General features: G+C 43.6%; 1 protein-coding gene across 2 annotated transcripts; it reads left to right on the forward strand.

Moving 5' to 3' along the window:
* The first annotated feature begins 4,060 nt into the window (after positions 1 to 4,060).
* On the forward strand, positions 4,061 to 19,842 carry slc1a6 (solute carrier family 1 member 6). 2 transcript variants are annotated; one of them, XM_088621772.1, is made up of 11 exons: positions 4,061 to 4,715; positions 6,620 to 6,752; positions 11,027 to 11,287; positions 11,798 to 11,935; positions 12,656 to 12,863; positions 13,187 to 13,229; positions 14,299 to 14,609; positions 14,987 to 15,220; positions 15,547 to 15,741; positions 16,082 to 16,216; positions 17,021 to 19,842. In XM_088621772.1, the coding sequence occupies exons 2-11, from the start codon at positions 6,644 to 6,646 to the stop codon at positions 17,217 to 17,219; spliced, it is 1,833 nt and encodes a 610-aa protein (XP_088477898.1). In that variant the 5' UTR covers positions 4,061 to 4,715; positions 6,620 to 6,643; the 3' UTR covers positions 17,220 to 19,842. The 2 variants fall into 2 exon arrangements, with proteins under 2 accessions (XP_088477898.1, XP_088477899.1); XM_088621773.1 differs by lacking the exon at positions 6,620 to 6,752 and having other exon boundaries at positions 4,062 to 4,715.
* Positions 19,843 to 21,161: the final 1,319 nt, after the last annotated feature.

Genomic DNA, 21,161 nt, shown 5'->3' on the forward strand with positions numbered 1-21,161 from the left:
TTCTGCATGCTTTAATAAGTACCTCCGAGCAGTTAACTGCACACTGTGTGGGCAGTGTGTCTGAAAGAGTGATTCCAGGTTCCTCTGTGATGTGTAAGGACAGGAAGAGTGATTAAATGAACCCCTCTTCTACACACGCAGAGGGAGAGAAGAACGCCACAGCTTGAACTGATTCTCTTTTAAGTTCTTCACAGCTCATTAATTGAAGCAAATTAAAAAAGAAGACAGAATATCAGCTCAAGGCCCTTGAGTGTCCCCTTTCAATATTAAAACACGGCATGAGCCATTTGTGTTGTTAGAGGCCGGAAGAAGTTCCAACAAAGTGGAGACTCTTGACCAAATCTACCATCCTCTCATGCTATGTAAACTCAAAGATCTCAATTCTGGGTGTTATCTGAGAGGCAGGGGCAGTGGGAGAGCACGTCAGTCTTTCATGGTGCAGCTACAAGGATCACATGCTTAAAAACTCTAACCAGGTAGACAGTGTATTTCAGGTGTGTTGTGACATACAATAGCACACAGCACAAACTCTGAAGATCTGTATCACAACGCCTTGAATGTCACAAAGCGCTAGTTGCTAGGTAACACCTGGACTTTTTCCTGTTACCACACAGAATCGACATTTTAGAGCAGGTCTGAACACACTTAGCACAGGAGAGGTATTAGTAAATTTAAAGGAAATCTTGTTTCGAAAAGTACCGTCAGATGAGACAAAAATATTTGAATGGGGCAGACTCGTGTAGGTCGTCTTACGACTGGTCCATGTCAGGATACAGAAGCCATTTTGTCTATGGAGATCAGTACCATAGACAATACTTTTGGTGGACATAGCTTATGTTGGGAACATGTTGACATAGAACTCCTGTGTTAGATAGTGAATGTAATGATGTTAAAAACATAAGTCCTCTCCCAGTGGTTAGTAAATTGTATTTAGCGTGCTTTTCATTTAATTATTTTATCAAGACTCTATCCACGTGTGTAATGTGGGCAGATACAAGAGCTCTTCTTTATGATAATAGTTTCATGCAGCATTTGTTGAGGCTTAACAAACCCTGCTCAAAGTTGGACACATCACACAACCAACATATATACCAGGGTGAAAGACCCATTATGTGCCCTCCTTTCATCATGCACTTCAGATCCAATACAAATAAAAGTGGTCTCAAACATACATCTGACATGCAACACACACTTCTCCACAGGCTGCTGCATAATTAAATGTCTAAATATGGAACACACATGACACAGGCCTCCTACGCTGTGGCAGTGTAATTGTGTTTCCATAGTGATGCAATCTGTTGCCTTTCTTGCAGAAGGGCCTAACTCACTGTTATGTACAGTATGCAGTGCGAGTGGGAAATGTACCACGGGATCGAAACTTAACTTGTTCTTCCAAGTGGATCAATTCCTTTACCCCCCTGCAATTCCAAGAAAGAGGGTTCAAGGGAAAAAATAGGGTCAATAGGGTCATGCATGAAACTGGCACCCTTCTTGGAATGCCATTCCAAAGCTGTATTAAAGTTGGGCATTCTGAGGAGAGTCGATTTGAGTCTGTGCAGGAGAAGGTAAAACTCCTCAGAAATTAAGCAACCAGAAAAGGATTTATACAGCATAGGCAATTAAAGAAAACAGCAAGCTAAATACAGGCCTTTTAGCTAGAGAATTAGGCACATGAGTTTTACTCTTTTAAGTAAGATAAGGTTTATCTTAAAGTTTTACATTGGGTTTATCTGGTCTTTTGGTTCCTTTTGGACGAGCAAACCCTGAAAAGCATTTTCCAGAAACCCAGTAGTGTGTCAGTGTGCCCCTACAGTAGCATAAGAACTCTTCTTATCCTCCGTGTACCTCAGTGACTGGAAAGTCTGGAAGACCTGCTGTACAGTGACATGAAAGGCTTCTGCAGTGACATCGTTCCCTTTGTCCTGTCATTGGCATTCAAATGACCTGCAAATGGGTTCCTTTCTTGAGTTATTCGAGCTGTGCCAAAAGCACATATTTCAATTTCATTTTGCACAAACACCTGTCTATACATTAATTTTCCCCTCCTCATTTTTTAAGGTGCAAAACCTATGATGTAAATAAGGCAATGTGAGAGTCTTTGCACTGAAACATTGATGCATTCTTCATACAGCTACTGTTGCAAATAAGCCTGGAACTGTTTTAAACTTGTAAGAGCATTTCATGGAGGTTTTGGGGTTTGTAAGAAGACTGTATAAATGATAATGCATAAATATGAGGGTGTGTTCATGTACATTAAAAGACAATACTTTCTTATGATCCTACTGCTAATTTGTGTGAACTGTTTTTTTAATCTTCCTTTACTGTAGGTGCATTAAAGCAGAAAATACTCTAGAAACATCATTAGCAAGGCTTACCCAGGGAGAGTTTTACAATGCACCAAGAAACATTACGCATTCATTGCTGTAGTCCAGTAAAACAGTAAAAACAAAAACTCTGGTCCAAACAGAGACTAAGCCTATCTATGGTCAGCATTAGTGTCTGCAGCCTAGTTATAGCTGGAGAAGCAGTTGCAAGGTGACACTGGATAAAAACTGGAGTCAGGCTGATAACCCCACAGCACTGCCATTTCTGGCCCACGCCTCTGTCTTGCTGCAGATTTAAAGATAAACGATGCCGTAACCCTACTAAAGCAAACAAAACGCGCTGCTGCCCTGCTGGTTCCTGGTTATATGGGTGCATGAGGACTCAGTTAGACAGGAAATAAAATAGTCTGTTTGCATTCTGCTTGTGTTGCTGGTGGCATCACACCTTTGTGCTCTTGTGTGAGTTTTCGTAGATTTTCCTGAATGAACACAAGCACAAACCACACACGTGGAAACTAGTTCAAATTAAGAACAGGCACTTTGTTACACAAAGGGTGGTGGAGTGTGGAATTAAGCTGCACAGTGATGTTGAAGCAGATACCCTGACTTACTGCACAACTCAGCTGGGTGAGATTCTTCGCTCAGTTTGCTACTTAACCAGACAGGCCCAGACGGGCCGACTGGCCAGCTCTCTGGTCTGGTGGTTCAATGGTCGACCGTCTTTTTGGAAGAGGTCTTGAAAACGCCTTGAAAGTTCATGACGCGTGCTTGCTTTGTGACTGTAAACAGAGCAAACCCGAAGTGACACAGGTTCTGTGGGCTGGAGCGAATCACATTTTCCCCCTGAGCTCCATCCTCACGCCAAGACCCGCTTCAGCACTGCCCTTCCCAAGATCCCCCAGTGCTGCTGCCGAGCCTGTTGCCATGGCAATAGCAACAGATGCTAATCCTGCTCGCCTTGCTGCACACAGCTCAGCTGCGTTCGACACTCAAAAGTGAGACAGTGAGTTTCCAGAATTGAAAAACAGACCAAATATCTGACTATATAGCAATATATAACAAAATAGAGTGACTATATCAAAATAATTAATGGCAACTTTATAGTAAATGCTAACAAGAACTAACAAAAAAAAAACAAGATTTAACATTACTATTGAATGCAGTTTGTAGAGAAAAATAAATGTCTTTCTGCAAGGAATACCACAAATGTGCTTCTAAAAACCACGCGATTTCAGGTGATTTTCCTCTGGCAATATCATATTACTTCTGGTTTCCTAAAACCCTGTAACTGAAAGCTATTATTCCTTCTGTCCATTTTCTTAACCACCGTATCCAGTACAGGGTCACAGGGGAGCTGGAGACTATCCCAGCAAGCAATGGGTGCAAAACAGAGTACAACATGGGGAGAACATACAAACTCCACCCAGACAGCTCCCCAGGTCTGGAATTGAACCCAGGGCCCCAGCATTGTGCAATGCTGACCCTCTGCAGTGCCACATCACCCCACACTTTAGCAGGAGTAACAGTAGCAGTAGTAGCAGCAGCAGCCTATTATTAGTAATCGTAGTAGCAATTCTTGTAGTGGAAAAGCAGAAGTGAGACAGAAGATTCTATGAAACTATTTATTATTCTTTATAATGGTCCTCTGGGCTCCAGATATGGAAAAGCCCCAGTTTTCCCCCCCACACACAGGCGTGTCAACTTGGTCACCACGGCAGATAAGAGCCACATCATTCGCAGCCCGTCCCCCTCGATCGCAGCTGATGGCTCAGAAACGCACGCAGAATCTGAGCCCGGGTTATAACCGCAGCTGGCGCGACGCCCGCACGACCACGCAGATAGGCGTTCTCGCCCACCCAACTTCACCTCCTCCGAGGAGAAGGCTACTAAAGGAGCGCCCCCCGCGGCCGAGAGAGAGCTTCTCGGTATTGAGCTCGACGCGGGACGAGGCAGCAGGTGCCTTCGCCCCTTCCGCGCGCCCGGGCTGTGAAGACTCCCCCCTCCTCCGCGCACACGCGCTGTGCCCCCCCCGCGCGACAGCCAGCTCCAGCCGGGTCCCCGCGCTCCTTCCCGCAGGAGGGGCTGCGAGGGCGCGCGCTCGCTCACCCGCACGCGCGCGCGCGCACAGACGGGGAGGCTGGAGCCGCTGTTCTTGCAAGACGAGGTGTCAGCGCGCAAGGAGAGAACTTGGTTTCCCCTGATCGGCACTGGGACCCTCCGGCTTATTTGTTTGTTGTTTGTTTGTTTGTTTGTTTTTAATACGTTTGTGTGTCCTACCAACGTGCCCGACTGTGTGCGCTCTACGGGACCCGGAGATTTGGAGAAGATTATTTCCCTGGGGAAGTCAGAAAGGCTGCTAGCAGGTTGTGACAGACTCCGTGGGGAGTAAAGGTAAGGAACGAATAAGCCTGTTATACTCAGCCTTTATATTGACTGATGTTCCCACCATGAGCAGCAGCTGGACCATTAACAGCCCTCCTAGTAGGCGCCCTGGAAACGAAATGTGTTTGTAATAGTAGTAGCAGTTAGTTGGAAGACATAACATTGACACAGTGAGAAATTAATCAATTACATGTGTACGTTCATAAATAAAAATATTCTGAAGCTAGAATAAGAATGAGAAGAATGAATGGGTTTTATGTCCTGATGTCTTCGGTGTGGACTGCTGTCAGTGGGGCTGCGGTTCGGAGAAAAGGCACTGTTAGGCTTTTGAAATTCCCCCCTCCAGAGCCCTCTGCGCACAGGTCACGGGGTCACCACACATCAGCGTGTGTGTCTGCCTGCTCCTCTCCTGCCACCGGCTCACACTGTGGAGCAAAGACAGTCCTCTGGAGAAGCACAGATGTGTACAGTATTGGCGTGCATGCTAGAGCATGTTGTCATTTTTATTGCTGGATTAAATTTACCAATGTGGACGGACTTTAATGACACTTCACTGGTTATACACAGCAAGTTGTTTTTTTTTGCACCAGCTGATCAGTTGTTCATTTTTCTTTGCCATTTATAGCCCTCACACTGTCCTTTTATGTAATATGCTAGGGTGGGCTTCCACACAGAAGCCTACCCTGTAAAACACAAGGCATTGATTGGTCGATTAGAGAACTTCTTAAAAAACCATACCCGACTTTTACATTCCTCTTTCTTCACTGAGGGGGAGATGGCAAGATTATTGTGGTCCCTGCTGAAGCACTGCTGATTCCTTTCAGCAGGCACCAGTGTGTCTTGTATTTACTCTTGCATTTCATTTGAAGAGCTGGCGATCTGTGATCTTACTACACAGTATGTCAAAGCCCTTAATGTGTTATTTTCTGTACACTGTGAATGCCATTTGGTTAAAAAAACACTTTGTATGTTAATAAATGAAACTGGTTATTGCGAAAGACACAAGGGTTTTATTGAATTTCAGTTTGCACTCAAATTAAGCAAGTTCCTTTTCTGCTTTTTCACTCTGCTGTAACAACTTTATACTGGCAGTCGTTCTCACTGAAAAAAAAAAACTTTCCAGTTCTTCCGCCGTTCAGTCTCTAGACAGCTGGGCTTTTTGTTTCTGTATTAAGGTCATTATGTATTTCAAGGATAATACGTCTCTAAACCTGTGGACAATGTGGGCTGTGTCTCCCAGTCTTTGGAAAGTTTGGAAAGGTGTGGGTATGAGTGTGGTTGTGCGTGTGTATTTGGACAAAATCTAAAAACAAATTAGTAGGAAAATTGAGATGAATAAGAGGTATGGATATTTTCTGGAAACAGAGAGGCATGCTTATTATTCACTCATGCCTGTGCCTGAGACCATCATAAATTACTGGTAACTTATCAGGTCAGAAGAAATCCTCAGAAAGCAGAAATTCTCAGTAAAAGAACTTTGTAAAATCCGCTTTATCCAATCAAGTCCAGGGGAACTGGAACAAGCAATGAGCACAAGGAAGGATATACTTTGGGAGGGATGCCAGCTCATCACCGGGCACACACAGCATGCCATTGAAAAAATCAGCTGTGTTTAAATATTCAGTTTAGCTAGGTAATCAGTACAAGGGTATAAAAAAGGGAGGACTCTGTGACCCTGAAGGGACAGAGATGCTCTTTCCCACTCCCTGCCCTGCCAAAATTCAAAATTCAAAAAGGTCTTGATCCATCCATTTTCTAATCTGTCCATCCTATTCAGGGTTTCAGGGCAGCTAGATCCTATCCCAACAAGCAATGGGCAGGGGCAGGGTGCCAGTCCATTGCAGGACACCCACCAACATTCACACACTGGCCAATTTTACCATTAGCCCATTAACCTCCCTATGTCTTTGAAGGGTGGAAGGAAATACACAATCTTCATGCAGACAGCACCCCAGGAGTTGAACCCGGGGCCCCAGCACTGCAAGGCAGCGATGCTCGCCACACTTCACCTCGTCCCCTTGCTGCCTCCCCTGGGGAGTGATCACAGTAAATGGTTGTGAAACCGTCCAGGTCCCGGGTTCTTGTGTTGTCTTGTGTTGTGAAACAGTGTTGAATAACTTTCTGAAGCTCCCGGGATTCTTAAGTGTAGCACTTAGTGTAGAAACCAGGGGTGATGTTGCAGGAACACTACGGACCTCTTCGTTGGTTTTGGCTTTGTTCTGAAGCGCAGCTGAAAGACGCAGGGCCTCTGAAGAATGGGGCAGGCTCGTTTGCTGGTGGGCATCTGGACAGGGAGCAGAGTGAGAGTGTGTGTGTGTGCGTGCGTGCACGTGTGGAGCCCTGGTGCCTTTGTTGTCATGAGAGGTGGGAGCTCACTGGGTGAGATTGCAAGGTGTTGAAGGTCAGGCCAGGCGGGACGGCAAACCTTTTATGTCTCGTGGGATATGAGCTTCAGTGCAGAGTGTCCACAGCGCACTTTGGCTCAGATCCCTGTGACTGAAACTCCTGTGGGATTAGAAACAGTGGGAGAAGGTGGAGGTTCGAGGACTCTGCAGCTATGAGTGGTGAGTAACCTGGACTCAGGCTGCTGTCGTCGAAGTCAGGGAAAGTTACCACCATTCCCTTGAACTGCTGCATGTGGCTGTGTGTGGAACGAAAGGATCTGTGTCCTTTTTTTTACACAACATTCATTACATGAGTTTTGACGCCAGCGAGGACGCCTGCCTCAGATCACTCTCTTCTTCTAGTTTGTTTTCCTCTTTCCTTTTCCTTCGGTAAAATGAGCAAGCAGATGGTAAATTCTAAATAGGTACAGTATATGTTATTTCCTTTTCTTGAGCTTGCATTCGGTCACGCTCTGCTCTTGGATGAAGTGTGGATTTAGCATGAGGCTTGCATGCCTTTACAAGCTTCTCAGATCATGCACGTCAGTGATTATACACACAGCTCTAGTTTCTGTTTAGGTCCCAGATGGCTAAATACGACAAGTATATTTGTGCTCTTTAAAGCAAGCTTTGTTTCTGTGAGCGGTAGTATATACCTGTGACAGGTAATTGTTCATTTTCCAACAGCAAAATCGGCCTGTGCGCTTTGCTCAGCAGGAGTCTTTTCAACAGGTGATTGATGTAGCTCAAGCCCCCATATGCAGTGTGATGCAAAACACCTCCCCTCTGAACACATTAAGGTCACATCTGCATGGGGATACTGGAAAGCTGAAGTGCCCATTCTCACATAGCCAGCAGTTATGAGGCTTCCAAGTGGTTTAATGGACCTGTTGTTATGGTACAGTGGCAAAGTGGTAAGAGGGCTGGCTTTCTCTCCCATTGGGATGTGAGTTCACTTCCTACATGGGCTTACTGCTGCTGTACCTTTGGGCAAGGTGTATTAGGGCAGATCTTTCCCAGCTTTGGATACCAGAATGTATATGGAAAAAAAAAGGCAGGATTGTCGTCGCTAAATGTAGTCCAAGTAGGGAGCAGTGTCAGCATGCGTAGGCTGCAAAGGAACAAGTAAAAGGTGTATTCCCTGCTCAAAAGAGAAGAAAGGAAACACAATGTTTCGCCTGTGGAGCCTTTTTTGGGTGTGAAGTACCCGAAGAAGTACCAGACCCGAAGAAGACGAAACGTTGTGTTTCCTTTCTTCTCTTTTGAGCAGGGAATAAACCACGTGTTTGTCTCTAAATGTAATTCACTTTGGATAAAGCAACTTAATCATTAATGCCTAGATTGCCTGCTTTGCAGACCTATTTAGAAATACAGTCAGAAAACAAAGAAAAGGTTGTCTAGCGTATACTCCATAAGTTACATACCATTCCTCGCATGGATAGTAAAAAATAGCTGCAAACGGATTTACTTCTGTGAAAATTTGCCAGTTGCTCCGTCACATGTTTAAATTTGCCGGTGTATTTTTGTCCTAAAGCTTGCTTGCATGCTGCTGCTATAAGCGCAGCCCTAGGAAGAGGTGATGTAAGTATGAAAAGAAGACATTTGCAGGGAATTTAATTGGTGTTTGTTAGGAACTGGATAAAACAGCAGATCCATTTTTTCTCACTTGAGCAGTAAGTCTTCACACTCGCCCTGCAAACAGTTTTCTGTGGTTTAATTAGAGAGGTGTATTATCTGCACACAAGCTGCAGCACATTTAATCAGGAAGTGCCCCCCATTGGCTTATCAGACTGGTTTCTTAGAAAAAAGAGTGTTATCTTACAATAATTCAGCTTGGGTGACCCGGGATTTCATCATTTTTATTCTTTCTTTTTAAAGAGGAGGATTTGAGCAGGAAGGAAAGTACAGTGCACTTGCCACCCTAATAGGTTTTGTGCCTCACATGAAGCTCAAAATGTTTGAAACTGCTGTACACACGCAGGATTACCTTAAGCACTCTGTAAATCCAACCTTGGAAAACGTCTCTTTCAACTTTCTTTCTGGATTTTGGCGTTTATTAGGGGCTTTGTTCAAAGAAGAATCACATTCAGAGGAAGTAACTGTAGTGAAACACTTCTTTTTTTGAAGCCCTTTGAAATCGTGCAGCATTTGTTTAATGCAACTGTTCTTGACCAGCAGAGATTAATGCAGTTTGAGAAGGTTTGGTTTAGTCAAATTTACTTCAGGGTTGGCTGCTTTTGAATGTACTGTTTATTTGTTCAGCCAGGGGATTTAGTAAATTGCATTTTAATTTGTCAAACAATGATATGTAAATGTAGCAGAAATGTTTTGGTTGTTGAGGCTGGTAAAGAACACTGTGAGAAGAGTTTCATAATTCTGCAGATTATAGTATTCAGAATCTCCAGGCAGACAGACAGAATGGCTGCCCTCTGGTATTCACTAGATCTGAACCTCCCCAAAGCAACCTGACCCAAAACTCTGTTATTATTTGTTTCTTTCTCTTATATGTCCTATGTGGCCCTGTAGTGCTCGGTCAGCATCCTTTGAAGTGTCCGTAAGTTTATTTCCCATTGTTCATCCATTCCTGTGGACTGGACCTGAAGGTTACCCCTCCATATCTACGGAGAATCCTCTCTGCGTGATTTGAAATGGCTCATGTTGGTTTGTTGCCTCTGCACAAGCGCCACCAGCTCGTAGTAATGCATTTTTAATACCCTCTGTGGACGCATGAAACAGAATTTCCAATGGCTGGCACAGCGCTGCCTCCTCTGAATAGGAACAAATCGCACCTCAGCCAATCTTTAATTGGACTCCCCACAAGTAGCAGAGAAAAGGCTGAGCTAATGTGTTGTGCGATTGGTGAGCTCACTGCCCTAGCTTTTAACCCCAAACAGGACCTGGCTGTATCAGTTAAACCACTGCTTATTAAATATATTTCATGTTACATTTCTTTAAGGGATATTCAGTCTTCTGTAGCAGGTATGTGTGGGTATGTATACATTTTAGAAATCAACTGTTGTGGTGTTATTGGATACATATACATGAATCTGACATCTAAAGCAAGAGAAAACATTTGTATTATGTTGCCCTGAAAAAGGGCATTATTGCTGTTGTTTTTTCTTGGTCTGAAAGGGCTCTGACAAACAGAAATGGAACAGAGAAGGTGGCACCTTGGGGGTATTCAGTATACACTGTATTCCCAGTGCCATACACCCCTGACACATTCATTAAACACATTAAACTCTGCTAGAGATCTACTCCAGTTTCAATAAGTCTCCTTCCACATCTACTTTCGAGATTGGTAAACCCGAGAGTTAGACTCAACACTTCAGAAGCATGCTGAAAGATTGAAAATACAAGGTTTCAACTGAGACTAGCACCTGCAGCTCTTAGGAAAATGCATCCACACACATGAAAGCCTTTGCCCTTTGCAGGTGAACAGAAGGCTTGAATGCAAATTCTAGATCATTTTGCATCCCTGTACCGTTTTAACCAACATATACAAATGTAAAATGTTTGCAAAAGACTTTGAAGTGGGCGCCCTCTCCAGAACTGCTTTTCCTGAGTTTAATCAGTTTCCACTGTGCATTTCTCCATCTGCCTCATGACTACTTGACAGTATGGCCCTCCTTTTGTATTTTAAAGGACTCGGCACTACCACTCACCTCTGCTGCAGTCCCAGTGTGCATTTCAGTGCATGTGTGTTTTGTACAAGCAAAAATTGCACACTGGAGTGGATCTGAGGAGGATAAACTTTTCCTTTCGATATGAAAACCTATAACAGAGTGGCACAGCAGGTGTTTAATTAGAAGAATTCAAAAAATAAGTTGCTTCCATTCCACATACTTGCTGCTGATTTTAAATGGGTTCGTTTCTGTGCCCGATCCCTGCTTCCTGCCTCCCCCACCCCCTCCTCCTCCATCCCTCAACCTCCAGTTTCCCACGAGTCCTGCCTGCTGGACCAGGTGCTGGAGCTGATTATGAATGAGAGGCCTCCCAACACTAACAGCTTGTTCCTGAACGAAGACTCCGACAAGCACCCACACTCCCACCGCAGTTTCCAGAGGCTCCGCAAGGCCATGCAGAAGCGGGCGTCCCGAGCTCAGAAGAGCATGACCTCCATCACCAGAGAAAGCATCAAAAACTTTCTGTGGAGGAATGCCTTTGTGCTGCTCACAGTGGCAGCTGTCATACTGGGTAAGCAAACATTCATAAAACGGGTAAACTATTAGTTCAGAATTAGTTAAATGGCACAGTCCTTCCTTAGGGTTCCAGAGTACACAAGACAATATGTATTGTCTTTAAAAAAAGGTACTACAAATAGTTCTGTGGGATAACTGAAAGCCCAAGTCCACGTACTTTGGTCATTGAATCAATTAACGTTTTTCAACAAATCCCTGCAGACACCTTCGCATGTGACTTTTATTTGGAAAATACATACTGAAAAGAAATGAGAATCCATGCTTAGTTTCCTTAATATCGGACAGGACACAAGTGACGTAATCTAGGGAAATCTTTTATTGCTAAAGTGACTCATGGAAGTGACTACTTCCATGTGACTACAGGAAAATCTTCGTGATGGAATGCGCAACAGGAATCCTTTTGAATCATAGATTGACAAAAAATGTCCATCTTTTGTGAAATCAGTTTTGAGAGACTGGAGCAGAATGCAATATTTCACTTTTCCTCCTGTTGTTCTTTGTTCAGGAATCGTGCTGGGCTTCAGCCTGCGGTCTCGTCACATGTCGCTCAGGGAGATTAAATATTTCTCTTTTCCCGGAGAGCTTCTCATGAGGATGTTACAAATGCTGGTCCTGCCCCTGATTGTGTCCAGCCTTGTGACAGGTATGTGCAGGCTTCCCAGCATTTAAAGTGTGAATTTCATTGTTAGCCTCTTAAATACACACCTGTAGATCTGTCTCAAAGGACAAAATAAAATCCATGTTCGTTCTTAATTGCTCAATCAATTAATTAGGGGATTATTTTTTAACATTTAATATTTAGCAAAATAAAAAAAACACACAGATGGGTTCCTACTAGTTTCAGGAAATACAGCACAACACTTATTCCTTTTTTTTATACCTCTGATTGAAGTGCAATATCAAACTTTAATAAGTGTTTAAGTATTACTCCTGTATGGATTATTCCACTGAATGGGTAAGAAGATCTACTAGATGTATGCAACAGTGATACATTTTCATAGTCCTGGAAGGCCAAACAGTCTTAATTGAGTCAATTATTGGCTTAATAAACCAGAATTACCACCTTCCCTTCAATGCGATTTTTAAGATGCATTGATGAAGTGGGCTTTTAGGACTGCAGTGCAGAGTAGAGAGTACTGAGAAGCCATCTGGACTCCTGACCAGAGGGTTGGGGGTTCAGATCCTGGGTGGTGACCCTAATGTGCCCTTAAACAAAGCGTATTCCAGTACATGTTCAAGAGGTTACTGTATTCTCTGTGTGTTGCTTTCGATAAAATGGCCCTCCAATTAAATAATGTCGCTGTTTGTGAGGCACCTCAATGGTATGTTGTCAATCACTAATTAAGAACCGTTGGCACTCTAGGGATCTCGTCTCTGGACAACAAAGCCTCAGGGAAGATGGGAATGCGAGCCATAGTTTACTACACGGTCACCACGTTCATTGCCGTGTTCATTGGCATCGTCATGGTGATGATCATCAGACCAGGCAAAGGGAACCGGGACAGTCCATTGCCCACAGGCAACAACATTGAGCAGGTCCAGGCAGCCGACGCATTCCTTGACCTCATCAGGTTAGCAGCAGGGCTCTAAGCCGGTGTCAGTATGAGGAAATAGTCTCATGCTGGCCATGACAAGGTCTAGGGTTCAACCCCCTGTCTGCTTTCCATGGTGACATGCTGGCACCTCTCCTTGTTATATTCTTTAGTAATTGAATAGTTCTGGGCAGAATAACAATTTAATACAAAAGGACTTGAAATATCATCATTAGAATGTAGGATGAAATATCTCTTTCTGATAACAGTTGCCCCTTTTTATTATATTAAAATACTAAAAAAATATTAAACTATTCCAGAGATGGATAAGTAATTCCCTGTTCTCTTTTGTGTGCTTTCAGAAACATGTTTCCTCCCAACCTCGTAGAAGCATGTTTTAAACAGGTGAGAAATCAGGCATATCAAGGTTTGGCAGATAAAGCACAGTACACCTTTACCACAGATATGTTATGGGTTTTAGAGCTTGTGTTTAAAACTGGAATTTAAGGGAACTTCCAATAAACTTATAAATGTTGAAAATGAGGAACCTGACCTTTTTCCTTAAAGCAAAGATTGTGCACATTTTGCAGCACTGCACATAGTCCAAGACATCCATCCATTTTCAAAACACTTTATCCAGTCCAGGGTAGAGCCAGAGCCTGTCCATTGCTGGGGAAAAACAAACTCAATCACACACACACACACACACACACACACACACACACACACACACACACACACACACACCAAGGCCAATTTTCCTTAGAAGCCAATGAATCCACCAGTTTGTCTTTGGATTGTGGGAGGAAAGGGAAGAAACGCAAACATAGGGAGAACATTCACATTCTACGCAGATAGCCCCCCAGCAATTGAACCCAGGGCCCCAGCACTGCAGGACAGCAAAGATGGCCACTGCACCACTGTGTCGCCCCTTCCTTTAAGTAACAGTCAGATAACCTATTACTCCAGAGTGGTACCCATTTAAATTGTCAGATATTGTGGAGTTCTGCTTTTTTAATATCCACACCGGAGAACAGTGCTGTTACACAAAATCTGCTTTCATAACACTGAAGTCAGAGATGGGAGGTCCAGCACAACAGTTGGTAGGCTAACTGCTGCGGTACTTTCTCATTTCTGTCGCATGTCTGTTTCACAGATATCTATAGGTAACGTCTTGCAAGAGCTGAGAGGGCTGGGAGAGAATCATTTGGTACCTACCAAATGTTTTGCTGCTGATATTCAATAGCAATTAGTTCAGGAATCCAGTGTGCAAATGTGATTTTTTTTTGCCAGATTTTATTTAATTTATATTGAGGCATTAAATGTGTACTGCATTGACAGTAAGTACTTCATGCAATTTCTTGCATTTATCAACACAAACTTTGAAAACCTTTCCCTGACATATGTCATACTGTCACGCAGTGTGCGATAGCTTGATCCGTCACTAAGATCTGTTCCTTTTTGTCTTCTTCAGTACAAAACCCTTTATACCAAGAGGGTATACAAGAAGAATATCACTACTGCCATGAACCTGACGGAGGTGGCGAATGTCACCGAGTCCCCTACGCTGGCCAACCTCACCGGTTTCCTCCAGGAGACCATCACTGTGGAGGAGACTGTTCCTGTTCCAGGCTTCTCCAACGGGGTCAACGCGCTGGGGCTGGTGGTCTTCTCCATGTGCTTCGGCCTGGTGATCGGGAACATGAAGCAGAAAGGGCAAGCTCTGCGCGAGTTCTTCGACTGCCTCAATGAAGCCATCATGCGCCTGGTGGCCATCATCATCTGGTAGGCCCTCGTGCGGGCTCCCCTGCCAGGAAGACATGACAAATCCTCCTTTCCTTCTTGCAAAACTGCAGTGGTGTAATTCTGAAGGGAAAATCTGCTCGCGACTCCACAGCCCCCTGGTGTTTCCTAGATCTGATTCCCTACCTTTTCTGCCTCCATCTTTGCCATACTTAGTAGGGAAGGGGGCTCAGGTGTCACCCATCCTAGCTGATGGAACAAGTTTAGCCATTTAACACAAGAGTGGCCTCTAGGCTCTAGTGGGTCAACCCAGAGGGTTAACACAGACCCTGTCAATTGTATAATCCATATCCAATGGATTGCTTCCACTTTCTGCAGTGTTTTCTTTAGTGAAGCTTCTCCTTTTGCTGTCCTCTCAGGTATGCTCCCATGGGGATCATGTTCCTCATCGCGGGGAAGATCTTGGAGATGAAGGACCTGGTGCAGGTTGGGGGGCAGCTGGGGATGTACACCATCTCTGTCATCGTGGGGCTGCTGATCCACGGCCTGCTTGTGCTTCCACTGCTTTACTTCGTCGTCACGCGCAAAAACCCTTATATCTTCATAGGCGGGCTGCTGCAGGCTCTCATCACTGCCCTGGGGACCTCCTCCAGGTATGGAGAACATTTATACAGGGCAGACATTGGGCATCTCCTCGGTTGCAGGAACACGTCACATCATAGGGAAGATTTTAACTTTTTCCTTTGGTTCCCCCTTTTCTCTTATTGCTAATCAGATTGCTAAATAATCTTCTAATAATAAGCAACTTCTGTGGCAGGCCAGCTAAAGACAGGGCTGTAATTACAGCGACTGTCCACTAGAGGCTGCTCTACAGCCTGTCAAATTTGCAAATGGCTGCACAGTGGGTGATGATCAGGTAACAGATTACCTCCGTTGTGAAAAAGTAAGGTCTTGAAGTGGAGGTGTCGGTCCCTTTCAGCTCTGCCACCCTGCCCATCACGTTCCGCTGCCTCGAGGAGAACAACAAAGTGGACAAGCGAGTGACCCGGTTCGTTCTTCCTGTGGGCGCCACCATCAACATGGATGGCACTGCTCTGTATGAGGCGGTGGCGGCCATCTTTATCGCCCAGGTCAATCACATGGATCTCAATTTCGGGCAGCTCATCACCATCAGGTGAGGACAACATCACCTGAGAACATACTACAACGCACAGTAGCTGTCTCTTTTATCCAAAGGATTTTCCACAAAGAGCTCCCGGTTTAAAGCAGGACCTTGGTGTGTTTAATAGTTTATCAAGACTGACCTGATAAAATAACTCTTATTATTGTCACCTTTTCTGCTTACAAATCTAGGCCCCTCTGCTTAGCCAGTCCAGTGAAAACATTTATGGAAGCAATTTTCTCTACGCGCACATCATAAGGTTGAACATTACTTTGTGTGTGAAATTAGATATATAGCATGTTTTTACATTACTTTCTATTTTTGTTTGTTTGTTTGTTGTTTTCCTACACAGTATCAGTGCAACTGCAGCCAGCATCGGCGCAGCAGGGATCCCTCAAGCTGGTTTGGTAACCATGGTGATCGTATTGACATCCGTGGGGCTGCCCACTGAGGACATTACGCTGATCATTGCTGTTGACTGGTTTCTGTACGTTTCCTGAATGCCATCCTGACTTAAGTGTGAGGCTGTTGGTTTGAGGAGATTTGGCCCTCCTTATAGCCAAGAGAAAAAGACAGCTTTATTAATTGCAGCAGATATTTTTCCCCATCACATCATACCATACAAGTGGATGAGAAAGTGGGTGGCAGGCTGGTGCAGTGGCTAGCATTGCTGTCTCGCAGGGCAGGGGTCCTGGGTTCAATTCCAGATCTCGGCTGTTATCCGCGTGGACGTCGTCTATTCACCCCATGCTCTCCACATGAGTTTCCTCCAGTTGCTCTGGTTTCCTCATGCCGTCCAGAAACACACTTGTAGCGTATTTGGCATCTGAGAGAACCGGCCCTGGAGTGAGTGTGTGTTTGTGTCAGTGCGCCTGCCCTGCGATGGACTGGTGTCCTGTCCAGGTTGTGTCCTGCCTTGCAGCAGCTGCTTGCCAGTATAGGCTCCAGCTCCCCTGCAACCCTGAATCGGATTTAGTGGTTAGAAAATGGATGGATCCAATTTTTGTTTATTTTGATATTATGAGGAACTAATAGTGTATACTGAACAAGTTGAGAACATTTTGTAGGGTACAGATATGTTTTACATAACACAGAGTGGGAATGAATAGCTCTGTCCTTTTGTGGTCACGGGTTACTCTGTTTTGTCATTCTTGCACTGGTTGCCAACCTGAGCTGAATATTTAAGACAGAAACAGCTGGATGTTTAAGGGTTGTATGTGCTGCTAATTGAAAAGTGAGTCTCGCCCTTGAGGCATGGTACAGGCAGTGACTCTCGGCTTTGCTTGCGCAGGGATCGGCTCAGGACCACCACCAACGTGCTGGGGGACTCCCTGGGCACCGGCATCATCGAGCACCTGTCCCGACAGGAGCTGCAGACCCACGATGCCGAGATCGGCAACTCCGTCATCGAGGAGAATGAGAAGCCCTATCAGCTCATCTGCCAGGAGAACGACACGCAGAAGCACCGCAACAGCGAAACCATCATGTGAGGGGCGGCCCTCCTCGCTCTCCACCACCACCGCAAATCTCGAAAGAGGAGGCGTGGGCAGTTCAGAGAAACAGGATGTCAAAACACCTTAAAAAAGAAACGGTACATCCTCTCCTGTCTGCATTCTCAAGCCCACTTTTAAAACAAAACCTCTACCTTGAAAACCATGGTCTTGTTGTCTCAGTTCCGAAATTACAGCAAAAATTAATTCTCTTCCTTCTTATTTCTCTAATCACACCAGGTAGAATTCAGTACAAGTGAATATCCCTGTTATCTCTGAGTGTCACAGCCCAGGTACATAGTATGAAAGATTGCAGTAGTTGCAAACTATCTTTTATCAGTACTAACAGACTAAAATTTCAGGATGTCATTATTAGAGTTTCTTGTACAGTTTTTAACTTTGTAAACAAAATTCTGTCAGAATGTTCCTGATAATTGTTGATAAATTAAGATAAATTACTGTACCAGGGATTTCCAATCTCTCACCTGAGACTTATGCCCTTATTGTAGATCTACCTCTCATATTTTAAATATTAGGTAATTTTTTTTAATACACCATACATAACATTACAGATTTTTTAATTTTGGAAGCAATGAAAACATCTAGATAAACTTGAATCCCAAAGTTATGTTGCTAAGAATTAAACCCTAATTTTTATTATCATCGTTAGCATTCATTCCACTACTTGAAAGTACTTAATTTTAAGAGACTGACATAACTTACAGTATGTGTGATTACTTTCATTGACAGCAGAAAAAGAGTAATGGTGACAAGCAATAGTGCCACCTAGGGAAAGATAGAAGCAATTACATCCCAGAAACCAGAATACTTGGTATAGACGTCAATGGCAGCGGAACATTACTACAGCTCCGCATACTATTTACACTCAAGCAACGCACCACAATCACTACTTGTCATGACAGATTATTTGGGAATAGTGTTATCTATTCAGTCTTGCGTTACTTTCTCACAAAGGTGATAAAAATATGAACCATCTTTCAGTCAGCTTGTAGATATCAAAAAGCATTTGGTGTAAAACGGGGATTGTAGCTTCATTATAGCCAATTGTAACTGTTTATAACAATTAAGAAGGCAAAGACTGTTTCCTGAACCTGAAATAACTTGCCAGTGTTATCACTGTAAGCCAGATGAATTGATTAGTTCAATTACAAATCAATTTTTAATTTAGCATACTTTTTTTTCCTATGTAGAGCCTGGTTCTGTTTCTGGAACACAAATAGGTGATCTCATTTGATGGAAACAGGTGTAATGCACAAATTATATTTTCAAACAAGTATTACATCACATACTACCAGACACTTGACGTGAATGGTCTTATCTATGATTGACATTAAGAAGCTTAATGTTGCCCCTTGTGCATTGCCTTAGTAGTTCTGAGCTTTGAGTGCGTGTTGTGATAAGTCACGTCCTAGCCTTATTGAGCACAACTATACAAGATTTCTGTGACTGCGGTTTTGCTACAAGGAGTTGACCTTATATGTCAGAGTTCAAAACACAGTTCATGTTATTTTTCCTATGTTCTTTAATGGTTGAAGGTACACAGGTAGCAGTTCTGATTGAACCTGTGATTTTGATTTAAATCGCATGGATTGACAGTCCATGTTCTCTTGCTCAACAAGGCATTTGTTTCTGAATTATTTTTCAGTTTTGTTAGAATGTGGTTGATATCTTAATATTTTCCAGACAACTGCGTGGGGGGTTTGTGTTTATAGATGGTACTTATTTATATATGAATGTTTGAACACTAATTGTATAATGTGTATAGAGAAGAAAAATGTAACTCATGGACAATATTGTCTCACTTTTATTACTACCTGCACGTTTTAATACTATAGGCAAGTTTCAATGAGCATCTATCTGTGATGCCCAGGTGGTAAAAAATTTAATTTATCTCCTTATCTCTACCAATTGACTAGAGATACCTCTAATCTGACTTTGGCATCGTTCCCTGTAGTTGTGGCATCACTGATAACCAGCTCTTGTTGTACTGTTTAAATATCTGTTTGACTAAAACCAGTGGAGACATTTCATAAGGTGATGCTCAAAGTATTGCCCCTAACATTATACTGAAGTTAAAAGAGTACAGTGTATGGAATCTAAGAAGATGTATTCTTTGCAGGTGTGATTCGGTTGTATAGTTGCAAGTGCTCATGCAGGATTTTCTTTCTGATACTTTCTGCTTTTTTGTTAGTTATCTTCTTGCGAAATTCTGCATTCCACTCAAAACCAACACACAATGGATCTTGGATCTTGCATGAGTTGATATCTGAAAGAGGGATTATTAGACCCCCATTTTAAAAATGCAAAGGATTATCTAGAAGCTGGATCAATAGATTGACGTAGATATGATAGTTATTTGTGAGTTTATTTCAAATTGTAGACATTAGTAAAGTAGATATTGAAAGGAAGAGCTCTGCTTTCACTTTGTGTAGGTTGGCATAATGATAGTCTTGGGTCTTTGAATGAATTGGAATTGAGTTTTATGCTGTTCTGGAGATTGGGGGGTGATCAGTGTTTTGGTTTCTTTTCAGTGCCAATATTTTTGATGTTAGTATGAAAGATGTTTAAAAATAAATAAAAGGACTGGAAGTCGTGTCAATCACCATATGTAATAGTGTTGTTTTCTTTATAATTATAATAATAATTAATAATAATTGCTTACACATATATAAGTGCTTTTCTGGACACTCCACTCAAAGCGCTTTACAGGTAATGGGGACTCCCCTCCACCACCACCAGTGTGCAGCCCCACCTGGATGATGCGACGGCAGCCATAGTGCACCAGTACTCTCCCCACACACCAGCTCTCAGTAGAGAGGAGAACAAAGTGATGAAGCCAGTTCAGAGAGGGGGATTATTAGGAGGTCATGACTGGTAAAGGGTCAATGGGAGTGTGTAGATGTTTGCTAAGTGAAGAAATTTAAGGATCGCACAATGGCAGTGGTGGCGGTGGTGCAGCGCTGGAGCCCTGGGTTCAATTTTGGACCCGGGCTGCTGTATGCGTGGAGTCTGCATGTTTTCTCCATGTCCGCATGGGTTTTCTCTGGGCGCTCCGGTTTCCTCCCACGGTCCAAAGACACTCTGGTAGGGTAATTGTCTTCCTGAGAAAATTGGCCCTGGTGTGTGTGTGTGCATGTTTGTGTCTGTATGTGCTCTGCATCTGTGTCCGATCCAGGGTGCATCCCGCCTTGCGTCCAAGTGTATTTCAGTTAAGTACATATACTGCAGGTGTGAAGACAATATTTCTTCCAAAAGATTGTTCTAGTGTAGGTCTGGGAGGTGTTGTACTCACAAACGTGTTCTTAAGCCTTACTCTGTGTCTGGGGGGGAATTCTAGAGTTAGGTTGTTTTTGGTCTACTAAGGAGTTAAGTAATGGTCATCTCTAAAAAATTTTAATAGCAAAAGCAAGCAACAGGAAGCAATCGCAAAGCAACCAACTTCAGGTCAGTCATCAGTAGGCAGTTTCAACCTGATAATTATAAAGAAAAATAGTCCATATAAGAAATTCATACTAACCAGGAAGAAAAACCCAAAACTTTCACATCAAATCAGGAGCCAAAGAAAAATGTTGTCCTCGTACAGCGGCTGCTGCTGTAGTGTTTGTCTGGTTTGAATCTGCTGAGAGACCGTGCAGGAGAACAGGCGATCGCTGCTCCAGCAGGCTGCTCAGGCTGAAGGTGCCGTCAGTCTGCGGGGAGGCGGGGCTGGTCAGGATCCCGCCGCTCACCGGGCTCCCATTGGCTGTCCAGCTGACGTCAGTGAGCCCCACGGACAGCTTATTGGCCAGACACACCAACGTGGCCTCCCCTTTGTCCAGCTCTTCCGCCGGGACAGGTGACTCTTGGGATGAGGAGGATTTCAAAACTGAAGATTTAGACTACAGTATGTAATCTGGATAAATAAAATAATATATTTATTGT

Source organism: Lepisosteus platostomus, chromosome 27, assembly GCF_059453375.1.
Source record: "Lepisosteus platostomus isolate fLepPlt1 chromosome 27, fLepPlt1.hap1, whole genome shotgun sequence".
Lineage (NCBI taxonomy): Eukaryota > Metazoa > Chordata > Actinopteri > Semionotiformes > Lepisosteidae > Lepisosteus > Lepisosteus platostomus.